Here is a 14,591-nt window from a genome sequence, read left to right on the forward strand (position 1 = left end):
GGTTTGTGTGTCTCTGGGTGAAATTTTGTACAGAGAGCCAGTGTAGTGTAATAGAGTGCCAGACTAGCAGGCCTAACCCCAGCTCTGGCCATTGCCCACTGCTGCCCTGTTCCCTTACCCAGTTCTTTCCTGCACCAAATCCTGTCCCCATTTCCTGTAAGCACACTAAACCATGAAAACTATCTCTGCCTGCTGCCTCTGCCATCCTCCCCCTTCATTATTGCTCCAGAGCAGGAAGGGTGGAGGAGAAAAGAGATTGGGCTAGAGCAGTGGTGTCCAAACGTTTTGGCAGGAGGGCCACATTATCTCTCTGACACTGTGTCGGAGGCCAGGAAAAAAAAAAGAAAGAATTAATCTACATTTAAAATTTGAATGAATTTACATAAATGAATTCTTTAGAGATGGAACTTATATGAATGAATGTAGGTCTTGCCATAGCTCAAGGCCTATAGAAGGCCTTGCACAAAGCAAGGCTGACCTTTCCTTCACTGCCGCTGCTGCATCACAGATGTGAAGCAGCAAGCAGTGGAGGGAACCCTCGTCCCACAGCTCATGCAAGCGGTCGAACAGTCGCCCTCACAATGAGAGCAATTGCGTCATGCCAGCATGGGCTCCAGCAAGTCTCTGGAGGGCCAGAAGCTCAATGGAGACTGGGGACTCCCCGCCGGCTGGATTGGGAGCCCCCAAGGGCTGCAAGTGGCCCCAGGGTCAGGGTTTGGGCACCCCTGGGCTAGAGTGTCAACTCCTTATCTCACTGTGCTCATCTTGTTCACACTTCTTCTTCTGATCTCTTCCACACTTCTTGTCAAAATCTGAGGGGTGCAGGAGGAGGAGCAGAGAATGGGTTGATGAAACTGAATAGCAGAGACCAATGGAAGGGATGGGTGTAGGCAGCAACTCTTACTCCAACCCAATCCATCCACCACCCATGGTGGCTGTATCAATCAACCTTATGGACAGAAGGACTCTGTCCAGGATGGGGGAGACTGAAGTGGAAAGTTCACTCAGCCATGAAACTCCCTGGGTGCCCTTGGGCCTGTCACTCTCTTATCCTAACCTACATCACAGGGTCGTTGTGAATGGGTACTGCCACCCTGAGCTCTTTGGACATAAATGTAGAAAACAATAAGTAAATACAAAATGTATCTGGAGAAGACACACTCATTTTTTCCAGATGTTTTATTTTCATCCTGGGAGGGATTTGCAGCTGTGTTGCATGAATGAGAATTGTACGGCTGGAAATAGCCCTCAGGAAAATGAATAAACTAGATTGGACACCAAACAATAAATATATTTTAAATTGCATAAGCCTTAAAAAGAAAACTATGAATTAATAGAAAAGGAAAATGCATGGCAACCAAAAATGGGGGGGGGGGGAGGAGAACTGAAAGATAAAACAAGCAAAATAATACAGAAAATAAGATGGAAAGCTCTGTGAGGTAAGCAGAGCTGAATTTAGAGGCCACTCAAAAAGAACGGGGTGAGGCTTCGAAAGAAACAAGTTGAGAAAGAAAACTTGACTGAATGGAACAAATCCAAACGTTTAACTAGGACAAGGAACAGATGAGTGTGGAAAGCTTTCAAACATGGCAGTCAACAGAGAGGCATGCAATAAAAGAATATCCATCACTGGAGAGTTAGAGGCCGAATCTAAGTAAGCTAATAGAAAGAACAAGCGTTGTAGCTTTAAAAGGTATGCCTTTGCGGTTAGAGCATGCAACCAGACTGGGGAAGTTCACGAGACTTTTCAGTTCGGCAGCTGTTGAAATGAGCAGCAAGCTCCATCCACATACAATATTGTGCAAGCAGCGTTTCCTTCCTTACAGACCGTTGACGTGAAATGACAACAAGATTGAAAAAACATCCTCCTTTCCACAAAGCCTGGTTTATCTTTCTGTTTTCACCGGGATGGTGTCAGGACTCAGCGCATTCCTTCGCAGGCACTGGCTGAGGCTCTGAGCCCACCTGGATGGATTAACCCCCAAACCCTCACTGGTGGCAGTGGTAGCACCCAATACACCATCAATGCACCTATGGGAAGCCCAGTGTAGCAATGGGGCACCAGCAGGCCTGAAGGGCAGGGGGCAAAATCCTGGGGAGGGAGCAAATTTCCTGGGTTAGGGGACAAAATCAACTGAAGCCCTTGCCTCAGGCAACAGATTGGTGGAGTGGCACTCATCTCTGTCTTGCCTTGCGCTGCTCCTCCTCCTACTTCCACTCACTGGATTGGAGAAGGAACAGGGGGACAGAGAGGAAGAGGAAATGTGGACGGGAGGTGTGCTGAGCTAGAACATGGGAGACTGGGAGGAGCAAAGGCCAGCGCGTCATCAGTTAACAGGGGCAGTATTTGGCCTGCTTCCTCAAGCATCAGGACATCTTGGTCTGGACCTGATCCCCTGTTAGTACTGACATAATACAAACCAACTACAAAATAAAAACAACAACAAAACAGCAGCTCAGTGGTGCACTCCAGGGCAAAGGTCCGTGATGGCGCCCTCGCAGGCTTCACTGCCCCCCAATGCACAAATCTGCCCCCCATTCACCTGGGGCTCATGGTGCCTTGCATGACCCCAGATTGCATTGGGGTCTGCATTGAAGCTTCCTGAGACTTCCCTGATGCTATAAACCAGGGATGCCCAAACCCCGACCTGGGGGCCACTTGCAGCCCTTGGGGGCTTCCAATCAGGCCCTCGGGGAGCCCCCAGTCTCCAATGAGCCTCTGGCCCCCCAAAGACTTGCTGGAGCCCGTGCTGGCCCAATGCAACTGCTCTCAGCATGAGGACGACTGTTCGACCTCTCACCTGAGCTGTGGGACAAGGGCTCCCTCCACTACTTGCTGTTTCACATCTGTGATGCAGCAGTGGCAGCAAAGGAAAGGCTGGTCTTGCTTTGTGCAAGGCCTTTTATAGGCCTTGAGCTACTGCAAGACCTTCATTCATTCGTATAAGTTCCATCTCTAATAAATTCATGTATGTAAATTTATTCAAATTTTAAATGTAAATTAATTCTTTTTTTCCCCCGGCCCCTGACATAGTGTCAGAGAGATGATGTGGCCCTCCTGCCAAAAAGTTTGGACATCCCTGCTATAAACTGTGCTTCTGGGAAACCAGAAGCAGTTATCGACCCCGTCGGGAGCCTCAGGCAGGCTTTCATGGGGTCCTAAAGGATCGTGCCCCTTTGAACATAATGGGAAGTCTGCCTTTGCAGTGGCTGCCACTCAATTGTTCCTTCAGTAGCAACCATCTAGGAAGAATTGAACAATATTATCCCCCTAAATCATCTATACATACAGATAACTGGATAGAGATAGAAACAGAGAGAGAGAGAGAGAGGCATTTGTTAATTTTGCCAGGGACTTTCTGTAATGGATTCAAGTTCCCAGTCTACCCACTGCAAATCCGTTGACATGTGGCCTTTCCTACAGATGGATCCTGCTACACATATCCAGCTGCAAATGTGTGTAGCACAGGTGCTTGGTTTTGTAACTGTGAGCCAGCCAAAAGCACACAGATTTATTGGCCTCGCGGCCGCTTTTCACTGGCGCTGGAAACGGAAGCATGCGGATAAAAATAGACGTGATATCCTGCTTTGCTCATGCAACTCTGCACGGTGGGAAAGACTGCACACAGACAAAAGGAGACCCTCAATGAATAGCTGCTGTCAGTCCCTCAGCTAATTGGTGCTACCATGTTTAGTCACCCCATGAAAGGTGCAGCTGCTCATTGCATATGAGGCTGTCTGTAGGATATTTCGGGGACCCGAGAAATGGCAGAGATGTATTGGAAGCAGAAGTATGATTTCATTGAATCACTTGGAGAACAAACAAGTATTTTGTGTGTGAAGCCTAACACAACCACTCATTGCTTCCAGATCAGGTCTAGGTTGTGGGGTGTGAGTTTCAGTCCTGGCTAAAAACTGGGTTGAAACCGCTTTAGGTTCTGACATGTTAGAACTACTGAAAAGATGTAGTGGATCTCTACACACTCCACTGCAGAGGCATTTCTTGTGTGTTGTAAGAAAGGATAGGTGCCCTGGGCACCATGGAGGGCACCAGCCATGGACTTACAAGGTGGCAGTGTTCCCCATCCGCGGCGCTCTGGATAGCTCCTGGCCTCTCCAAGGGGGAGTGCTGGTGGATTTGTGCCCCCCTTTCCTTCTCCTGTGGAGGCTCCCCTCAAAAGGAGCCCAAAACAGAAGCTCCCCTCAAAGGAAAGCCTCCACAGGAGAAAGAGTAGAAGCCCACTTTCTTCCACTCAAACTTTTCTCATAACCTTACTCATTCCAAAGCCATTTGGGTATTGTTAATATAAGTATCATCACTGTTTATTAAGAGATCGCTGTTGATCCTGCTTGCTGCATTCCTGATGCTAGTTGCATACACGCTACTTGCCTGGATAAGGTGTGAGAGGCAGCTGTGTCACTAGGGTTTGCAACATCCAGTGAGGGAGGCCAGCACGTCACCACCATGATGGACTTCCTCCCATGCAGTGGACGGGGCAACACCCCAGGTGATAGGCATGGTAATGCACCATTGCCCCACTTCGCTGGTTTTTTTTTTTTTTTTGGTTTTTTTTTGGGCTATAACTTTGGATAGAATAGAGATATTTCAACCCAATTTGTTTCACTGAATTCTGCATGAAATTACACGTTGATTTATAACATGATGGTATTATGCAAAAATACCAAGATTAAAAAAAATTGGCCAGTAGTGGAGTTACGCCTGCCCATGCACGTCACCCAGTATGGCCCACACTCCCTGCACCCTTCTAGCGGCATCACTGATGAGAAGTATGGATGACACTTGGTATATTAATGCATGGAGGTTTGGAGTATTTGCCTGGAGTATGGAGGCATGGAGGTTTGGAGAACTGGAGTATTGTGTCCAGTTCTGGTCGCCGCATCTCAAAAAAGACCTAGTGGAAATGGAAAAGGTGCAAAAGAGAGCGACTAAGATGATTACAGGGCTGGGGCACCTTCCTTATGAGGAAAGGCTACGGCGTTTGGGCCTCTTCAGCCTAGAAAAGAGGCGCCTGAGGGGGGACATGATTGAGACATACAAAATTATGCAGGGGATGGACAGAGTGGATAGGGAGATGCTCTTTACACTCTCACATAACACCAGAACCAGGGGACATCCACTAAAATTGAGCGTTGGGAGAGTTAGGACAGACAAAAGAAAATATTTCTTTACTCAGCGTGTGGTTGGTCTGTGGAACTCTTTGCCACAGGATGTGGTGATGGTGACTGGCCTGGACACCTTTAAAAGGGGATTGGACAAGTTTCTGGAGGAAAAATCCATTATGGGGTACAAGCCATGATGTGTATGCGCAACCTCCTGATTTTAGAAATGGGTTATGTCAGAATGCCAGATGCAAGGGAGGGCACCAGGATGCAGGTCTCTTGTTATCTGGTGTGCTCCTTGGGGCATTTGGTGGGCTGCTGTGAGATACAGGAAGCTGGACTAGATGGGCCTATGGCCTGATCCAGTGGGGCTGTTCTTATGTTCTTATGTTGGAGTGGTACCTCACATCCATGCATTTAACTGTACCCACATTAAAAGCATGTGGATAGGGCTAATGTCAGCCCCTGTATTCTAGCTGGGACAGAGTACTGGTGCCCAGAACATGTTCCTGTTCTTCTATTTTACTGTTCTTATCCTTACTACATTTGAATACATTCTGGATTTGGCTAAAATTCCTATGGATTACGCATGAGACAATTGACAAGTTGCTAAATTGCCATCTCATTTTGTCGGCGTGTGGGGGCCATTTTGTGCGTGATCCCTCCCGCCAAACCCTTCCACGGATTCCTCCCTAAAGCCATAGCAAACACAGCATAGTATCACCTTGGTGACATTTTTCCAAACCCAAAAGTCACACTTCTTATCTTTCTGCTCAATCTCTTATTTATTTTTTCTTTATTAAGAATATTTATATACCCCTTTTCAGGAAGGAAAAAAGAAAGCAGTTTACATAGCTACATAAATGGTTCCCTGTCCCAAAAGCATCACAGTCTTTTTAGAAAAAGAAACATCAGCAAACAGTGACTGGAAAAGATGCTATGCTGAGGTGAAGATGGACAGTCGCCCCACTCCCCATTAACCCCACAAAATGCTGCCCTTGTGCATGCTGCCCTGTGGATGAGGGGAGAGGACAGGCAAATGAGTAAGTGAGCAGATGGGTGGGCAAGCGGGTGAGGTAGAAGGGGACGTTGCGCTCCTGACATGCTCTCTGTTGAACGGCAGACTGGAGAGAGTGGCAGGCAGATGGGCTTGGGGGTCAACAACCTATCTGACAGAGCTGCTCCACAGGGAGCCATTGTTAGAAGTTGTGGTGCTCAGGGCAGTGACATCATCATGATATCACTTCTGCATTCCCCTTCCAAGGAGGAGGCACTAGTGGTGGTGGTGGCCCCGTGATCCAGCTGCCACCCTATTCCTTCTCGATTCAGAGGCCAAGCAATCCATTCATCTTCCATCTCTTCTAGTTCCTTCAGTGTTGCCCCCCTTCAAGCGGCACCCAGGGCTTGTGCCCTACCTGTCGTACCCTAGATATGTTGCTGGCTCCACACCACCATTTCAGTTTGATCCATGGAAGGCCAGTCTTGCTGCAGCCCCAGCAACTCCCAAAGTTACCAATCACCAGTGCCTTACACAACTGTGTCCTTTCTTTTGACTGTGCAGTGGGAATAATGCTGACGTATTGCGCAAGGATGTTGTGAGACCAAATGAATTCAGGGTTGCTAAGCATTTTGCAGATCAGAATTGCTAGGTAAACAACCAAGAGCGGCAGCAGCAATGTGCTTTCATGTTGGACCATATGCTTCAAAGGAATGGGGTTACAGGAAGAATAAACTTTATCTAAGTAGTTCACCAATTGATCCAGCTTGACAAAATTATTCCGACCAGCTTTGGCCCTAGTTGGGAGTACTGCTGTAATCTGACAGTCAGTGCTTTGATTTCCAGAATGTTTCGTTTTCAAGGAGTGCGAAATGTAGACTTAGGAATCTTGGGACTCCTTTGATTTAACAAGAAAATAACATCTCCTTTCCTGTAAAGTTGGCAACTCTTTACACTGTACGTTGCTAACAAATAAATTGCAGCTGAAGCAGGATTAAAATGCTTTGACATTGCACTGGAGATCTGAGCTCCTTTGAGCTTTCTATGGCAGTGTTCCAGAATACTGATCGTTCAAGCGCATGTTTAAGGGGGTGCAAATGCTGTGTTCCACTTGCCCTAATTCTGCTAAGGACATCTATGAGTATGAATATGCTTGTGTGCTTATATCACTCGATGGATTGCCTAGTGCAGGGGTGGGCAAACTTTCAACTTTAGGGATTCTGGACCTTTAACAATTGTTTTCAGCAGGTAATTTTTGCACCTGCTGAAATTCCCTTTTCTATACAATTGTTAAAGATCCAGAATCCCTGAAGTTGAAAGTTTGCCCACCCCTTCCCTAGTATATTTCAGGGGGAAATTGCAACTCTCATAGAGATCTGCAGTAGCATAGCTAGAGGGCATGCAAAGCACTAAGTTTTGCAGGGACCCTCACCGCAGCATGCAAGCAGCCCCACCCTCCCCCTTCTGAGCCACGCTTACACCTCCATTTTGCTCTAGCGGCACCAAATGGCTTCAAAGGGGGAGGGGTGTAAGCACAGCATGGTGAGACTCCCTGCAAAACTTAGTGCTTTGCACCCTCTCTAGCTACGCTACTGGGGACCTGACAATCTCCCCGACACTTATTGAGCATTTGAGCAAAAAGACTACTTTGTCCCTCCCCTGAACAATTTCACCCAAAGTGATTTGGGCAAAATGGTTCTGGCAGCGCCAACAATTCCTGTCTTCAGGCATGCGCTTGTGCAAGTAGCCTGATGCCGACACCCTTTTCTGTGTGCAACTACACTTTAATTGGGGGGGGGGCTGTATTTACATCGATAATCCTCAGGCTTTGATTTTGCTCGAGTCTATTTTGCATTTCCTGAAGCTTCGGAGGGTAGAAGCGCTTTATAACATTTATTGATATAAATAGAAATGGGTTCAGGAGACCAGTATATTTGCGACATGTCACTGAGCCTGCATAACATGTCTTCTTGGTGGATATGCTACATTAGCTATCTCTGTGTTTGCCTTGATCTTTGACAATACAGGCATTCCAGAAAGGCTGAAACTTTTAATTAGAGACCTGTGCAGCTTCCCTTCTTACTAGTGTAATCATTAAATTGATTTTTCCAGTCCATCATGTAATTGTTCCAGCGAAGGAATCCTGCTTTCCACTCTCGTTCTGCTTCATCAATATTTCCTGTAAAACATGAAATGGGCAGGATTAATCTAAATTTAAATCTCTTTGTACATTAATTGAAAAATAATTCTGATTATCAATGCCATTTTCTTCTAAATATACCACACACCACTTGGCTCTCCTTCTTTCCTCTCATCGTCACCTGATTTATTACAAATGGAAAGGGTAACATTTTATCTCTGGATCATGAGATAATCAATTAAAATGAAGAATTATTATTATTTTTTTTTCTGGTTCTATAACCAGTACTGTATGGGACTACATTTTCAGCTTTTCCACCCATCTGACATGTACCAATGCACTTCCAGTTCATGAGGAATAGACAATTTTAGTGGATTCCAGTTCACATACAGACATCCCAGTAGGGGATGTAGTGAACTGCTGTAATTTTCATTTTGGGGAACAAAAGTCATATATTCACAGTTGTAGAAATGTGTCCTAAATATAGCAACTGATTGCCAAAATTTAGAATGGATTCACGAGAGAGAGAGAGAGAGAGAGAGAGAAGAAAAGATGACTTATTTGTGCATTGCATTCCCAAGTGAAACCAACAGCCCAGAATCAGAAGGATGTAAAATATCACTGAGTAACAACCTAGCTACAACTGCAAGCCAGTCAGCATTTTCAATGGAGAACAACGTTGACCTATTTTTACACAAGCTGATCTGAAAGAAGCAAAATAAAGCATTTCTGAAAATCCTCCGCTTGCAAACACGGCATAGCCACTTCTGTGGACAAATATCCTGAACATGTGATGCCAAAGGCAAAAATATCCGTGGAAATAATTGGGGGCAAAGAGGTGTCAATTGAGCCCTGTGTCGATGCCCTCCAACACATGGAGCTTTGCCCCTTGGTGGGGTGCATTTGTTTTCCAGTGGTCAGTTTAGGCACAGTTACATTTCCTTCCAGTCTCTTAAAGGCCAGGCACGAAAACAAATGTTTAGAAATATCCACGCCTAATGCTACATATGAGTCTATTTCACAACATGGCTTACAGTTGATCTCATTGGTGCTACCACTCTTTTGCTAGTCAGAATTGCATGCTTCAGCTACAAGACTGACAGTGCAATCCTGATCTCTTCCTGCAGTGCAGCAGCCACTGCCCCAGTGGCTCTAGCCACCGGTGGTTCTAGCCACCGGTGGTTCTAGCCATGGCTTAGGGGAGTCAAACATAAGGCCGTGAGCCGAATGTAGCCCCCAGAAGCAATTTATCCAGCACCTGTTATATAATTGGGCTCTCCCAGCCTGATAATTGGGCTCTCTCATATCTTCGAAATAGGAACATGATTTGCACATTTTCTCTTCTGTCTTTTGCAGCTAATGAGTTCCTATATGAGAACATAGTGCTTATATCTGGCCATCATCTGCTTAATGACATCACTTTCTGCTGAAAGTGGTCCACTACCAGCTAACCATGAATGCTAACTTCAGCCCTCTGTATGAAATGAGTTTGTCATCCCTGGCCTAGAGTGTCACAAATATGCTGTAAAGCATATTTGTGGCTACTCCAGAGCAGGGGTCTCCAAACCCCGGCCCGGGAGCCAGATGTGGCCCGTGGAGAGCCTCTATCTAGCCCACAGCCAGCCTCTGATCCCCTGAGAGCCTCTGGCCCAGTTGACCAAACACAACCGAAGCTGTGCTTGTGGGGTTGGGGAATGGGGGTCCATTTAAGTGTGTGCTTTATTTCTTGGGCTGTGTTCATGCTTGAAGAAGTCCTGGACATTTGAGCTCATTCATTTATTCATTCATCTAAGTTCCATCTCTAATGCGTTTATTTAAATTTTATATTTAATTTTTTTTTCTGGCCCTCGACACTGTGCCAGATATTTGATGCGGCTCTTCAGCCAAAAAGTTTAGAGACCCCTGCTCTAGAGCAAGCAGCATTGACAGGAAGGCCTGCACCATGCTGCTGGCACTGTATCCAAAGGAAAGTCCACCAGTGGAGATGAGTACTCTGCCAAGTGCTGCAGGGGAAGGGCAGCAGGAGGGCGGAATGGAGGTGGGGAGGGCATAACTGGTGTGACAGGCCCAGGAGGGGGCAGGTTCAACAGAGGAAACTCCTTCCCTCGCCTGGCAACTTTACAAGGAGCTGCTTGGAACTGCACCAACGATTTAGCTGGTGCAGATCCAAGTAGTCCCATTGGACGGGTAAGGGTAATATCTCCTTACCCTTTCTTAGGGGGCAAGGCAATGGCGATTGCCACAATGATGCTGCTGCTGGGGATAAAAGGGATTTTTCCATACTTATCCCTAGCAGGATCGGCCCTCCGGTGCGGGGAGCTCGCGGACACCTCTGCAGGGCTCCCCAAGTCACAGAAAACCTAAAAATAGCTACTGCAACCCCCTTTTGGTTTCTTTTTGCTCATCAACACTGCACCTGCAAACACTGTCCTGACTGATAGCTATGATAAATGTGGTCTCAATGAGAACAGGATATCCATAGAACTCAACCCGAGATGTTTTTGATGCAAAATGGAGATAGGTATTTGCCATGTTTCTCTGGGACACTGAACTGGAATACTAACCATTTGAAATAAATCATCATTGTCAATCCCTAGATAACTGCAGTGTGATGAATTATTTAACAAACAGGGCACTTCATGTCCCCTGTCTGCTTCCTGCCCCAATGACATCCACATTTTGCCTCAGGAAAGCTGATGGTGCTCAGAATACACTGTGTAAATACATAGAAATAATAGACAATGGTTTGGAACCAGTAATACTGGGGGGGGGCATGTACACATGAAGAGATCCTTATAGAACACAACACGGCCCTATTTCTTCTGCACAGTATACGTGGGCACCTCCCATATCCCATACAGCCTTCCCTCTTGTTTAGGCTCAGAACTTGCACTGTTGACCAAGTGGAAGGACAGACAGTTATATGGAGTTATGGGAGTTCAAGAACTTCCCACTCTCTAGAACAGTGATTTTTCAACTAGTGTGCCATGCTCTGTGTCACGGGATTTTGGAGCAGGGAAGTTGAAAACCCTCCCAAGACTCTTCCAGGTTCTGCATCTCTGTTGCTAGGGCAACTCTCTGTACTAATGAATTGTCTGATCCTTTTCCTCCACTGACAGTTCCCCTAGAAACAGAGCTTCAGAGCCTGGAAGAGACTCCTGGAAGCGGCACTACAAGAGATAAATACCATAGAGAAGAAAAAATGTTGGAAATTGTTGTGCCTGGCAAGAAGAGCCTGGCAAGGTGCTTGCACATGGAGTTCACACACAAATGGACAGAGGAAAGCCAGACTCTGGCCATTCTGCAGGTGGTTGCTTTGTTTCCTGTGGGGGCTGAATTGAATCCACTTTTTCTGCAGACATATGTTAACGGACCCATTTCAATAAGAATATGAAGGCCCAATCCTATCCAACTTTCCAGCACAGGTGCAGTCGCAATGCAGCTCCAAGGTAACAAAGCAAATGTTCCCATACCGTGAGGAGGTCTCTGTGACTGCCTCCCCACCACAGGATACAGCGCACGCGTCATTGGCACAGTTGCACCAGCAATGGAAAATTGGATAGGACTGGGACCTAAGTGAGCCAGGGCTGCAAATTATTTAAGAAATATCCTTTATATAAAGATGAGTGGGGCTTGCTCACTAGCTGGCTCACTGACAGGCATGTCAACCTTCTGAAGTTATTTCCACAACTGACTGAAAGCAGACATTTGGTCAGCGTACAGGCCAACATGCCTTGGTCACCAGAGCAGATCTCAAGATGGACATGTTTATGCCTCTCCCATAAAATTCAGGACAGAAAGTTCACTTCAGAATAGAACCATGATCCAGAACAGAACAAGCCACAGATTGGTTGGGAGCCTGGGCTGTGGAAGGTCCCATTTTACAGATGATCAGCAACTCTGAACATGGGAAAGCAACTTTAGAGTAGTGTGGCTATAGGAGGGAAGTATTGCAGACACTGCAATGTGCCATGTAAGTGGCCCTTCCCACTAGCCGTTGAGTCAGTGCAATATTTTGCAGGCTCCAGGCACTTAGCCTTCACTAGGAGGCAGTAATCCCTCCCTTCACCAGGAGCCCCAGCGAGGGGGAAAGAATGGAGAAGGTGATAATTGCTGCCATTTAGCCTTCTTTCACATGCTCAGGGGGGAAGGGTGAAGCCTGCAGAGAGAATGATTGATGGATTGTCAGCCGGCTGCCCTCTCTGGCATTATTAAACGACTGTTTTCCTTTAATTTAAGGGGCCCTTCCTATCAGCTTTGAGACAGAAAAATCTGTGGATACTTAGGTTATACCTGTAATCACTTGTATGACTGTCTCTCTGCAACAGTATAAAGCAGTTTTTTAAACTGATTTTAAAGGGATGCATTTTTCCCCTTCTCCAGGGATAGCACATATCTTCTCATTTGCAGTTCATGCTGAGTCAAATTTGTGTATAAAAATCAGTGTATAACAAGGCTGGACCTGTATCTATGTATGGAGTGACAGTGGTAGAGCCCTTTCTTTACACAACAGACATGGCAGTGGGGCAGGACCACAGCAGGAAGTTTTTAGCCTGGGGAAAGGTGGTATAGAAATTTTCTAAATAAATTGGTAAGTTCTTGTCTCTGACTTACATATTTCTGAATAGGACTTGCATGTGTATATCTGATATGCGCATGGACCCCCATGGACTTACTGTATGTGCACAGACAGTGTTCAGACAGTAGATGCCACACTGTAGGCCAGGGGTGTCACTCATTTCATACAGAGGGCTGAATAGCATTCATAATATCTGCTGAGGGCCGAAAGTTATGTAATTAGGCAGGAAGTGGTGTCATTAAACAGGTCATGACCAAAAATAAGCACTTTTTCTCACTTGGGAACTCATTAGCTGCAAATCATAGGAAATATACGTATCTTGATCATATTCAAGATATAGGAGAGCTCAATTTTCAAGTGGGCTTCCCTTTCAGCAGTAACACCTCAGCATTGCTCAGCAGCTGAGAGCCTGAGGGCCGGATAAAAAGCTTCCGCGGGCTGCATCCAACCCCGGGCCTTATGTTTGACACCCCTGCCGTAGGCCAAGGATTGGATCTGCTGCCATGATACCATTCCTTCCCTAAGCAACTTCAGTTGACCCTGACTGAGCAGGTGAAAAGGTCTCACTGACCCATATGAGTGTCAAAATGTTTAAGGCAATAGCAGATCAGAAGCTGCTGTTTAGCATACATGTTATACAACACAGTCTGATGAGTAGAAAAGTCCTAAAATGGGATGCTTTTGTGCCCTTGTGTTCCCAGTACATATGAAGCTTACCTCACTTTGCCCACAATCCTGACCCTCACTTGAACTGATGAAATCTCTTGCGCCAACTTGGGGGTGTAGTAAAAGTGCCATAAAGCACTTTTGTGCCATCCTGAGGGGAGACAGGCAGGTACACAGACACACGCAGGCCTCCCCATGCCAATGTGGGCCCCGAGGAGAAGGTGAGTTGGGTCAGCCAAGCTCAGCCAATGCAAGGGTCTGGGGGGGACATGGGGATGGTGGGGAGGAGGTGGCATTTCAGGGTGGGAGGAAGGTGGGCAGCTGGCATTCCCAGGAGGAGGCGGGGGAGCAGGGGGTGGGGCCAGGACCCAGCAATTATGCTGGGTCCTGTTCCTGGGTGGCTCAGGGCAGTCCTGGGCTACTCGGATTTGCACCACCTCATCAGGTGGCACAGATCCGAGAAAGCCCATTGCGTTCACTGCAAATTGACACAGGGTAAAGGGAAATGTTTTCCCTTGCCTCGTGCTGCACCACTTTTGGCCCCAAACTTGTGCTGGATGCAGCGCAGGTCCACAAGTTAGGGGACAAGTTCAGCACAAGTTAGGACTGCACCCTTAGCAACTAGCTCTGAGAGCCCAGAAAGCCTAAGCTATGCCTGCATGGAGGGGTGTAGGAATATCAACACACAGATGGGGAGAAACAGAATTTCTCTATCAGCAGAAATCTCTCTCTATTTGCCAGATGTTAGCAACATTTTCACATTCACACATGTACATTAAATTATATACCGCCTATAATACTACCTGCTAGCTCACTGTTTTGTTATAGCCCTCTTTATCCTGGGTGTACTTTTTATGGTATTATAATCATAAAAAAGCTCAGATCTGTAAGACTGTTCAAAAGTTCAGGGCAGAAAAGTACAGCAGTCCTTTCAGCGAATGGAAGCGGCGCATTCTGGCTAGTGCTGCACCAATGAGAGAGGTGCATTCTGGCTAGCGCATGGTCAGTTGGTTGCTACCAGGAAATGCTTTGGAAGAGGAAACAGAGGGCAAGGCAATTACCCCAGATGCCTTCTTCAACAAGAAGCT

The 14,591-nt window shown here is 46.6% G+C and overlaps 1 protein-coding gene across 1 annotated transcript in view; it reads right to left on the reverse strand.

The window, feature by feature from the left end:
* Positions 1–7,708: 7,708 nt before the first annotated feature.
* Positions 7,709–14,591, reverse strand: part of BCHE (butyrylcholinesterase) — a 66,661-nt gene continuing 59,778 nt past the window's right edge. Inside the window, exon 4 of the mRNA XM_066620378.1 lies at positions 7,709–8,297. Coding sequence (XP_066476475.1) covers positions 8,173–8,297 — 125 coding nt within the window. The 3' untranslated portion in view covers positions 7,709–8,172. The remainder of the gene's footprint in view (positions 8,298–14,591) is intronic.

Source organism: Tiliqua scincoides, chromosome 3 (assembly GCF_035046505.1).
Source record: "Tiliqua scincoides isolate rTilSci1 chromosome 3, rTilSci1.hap2, whole genome shotgun sequence".
Lineage (NCBI taxonomy): Eukaryota > Metazoa > Chordata > Lepidosauria > Squamata > Scincidae > Tiliqua > Tiliqua scincoides.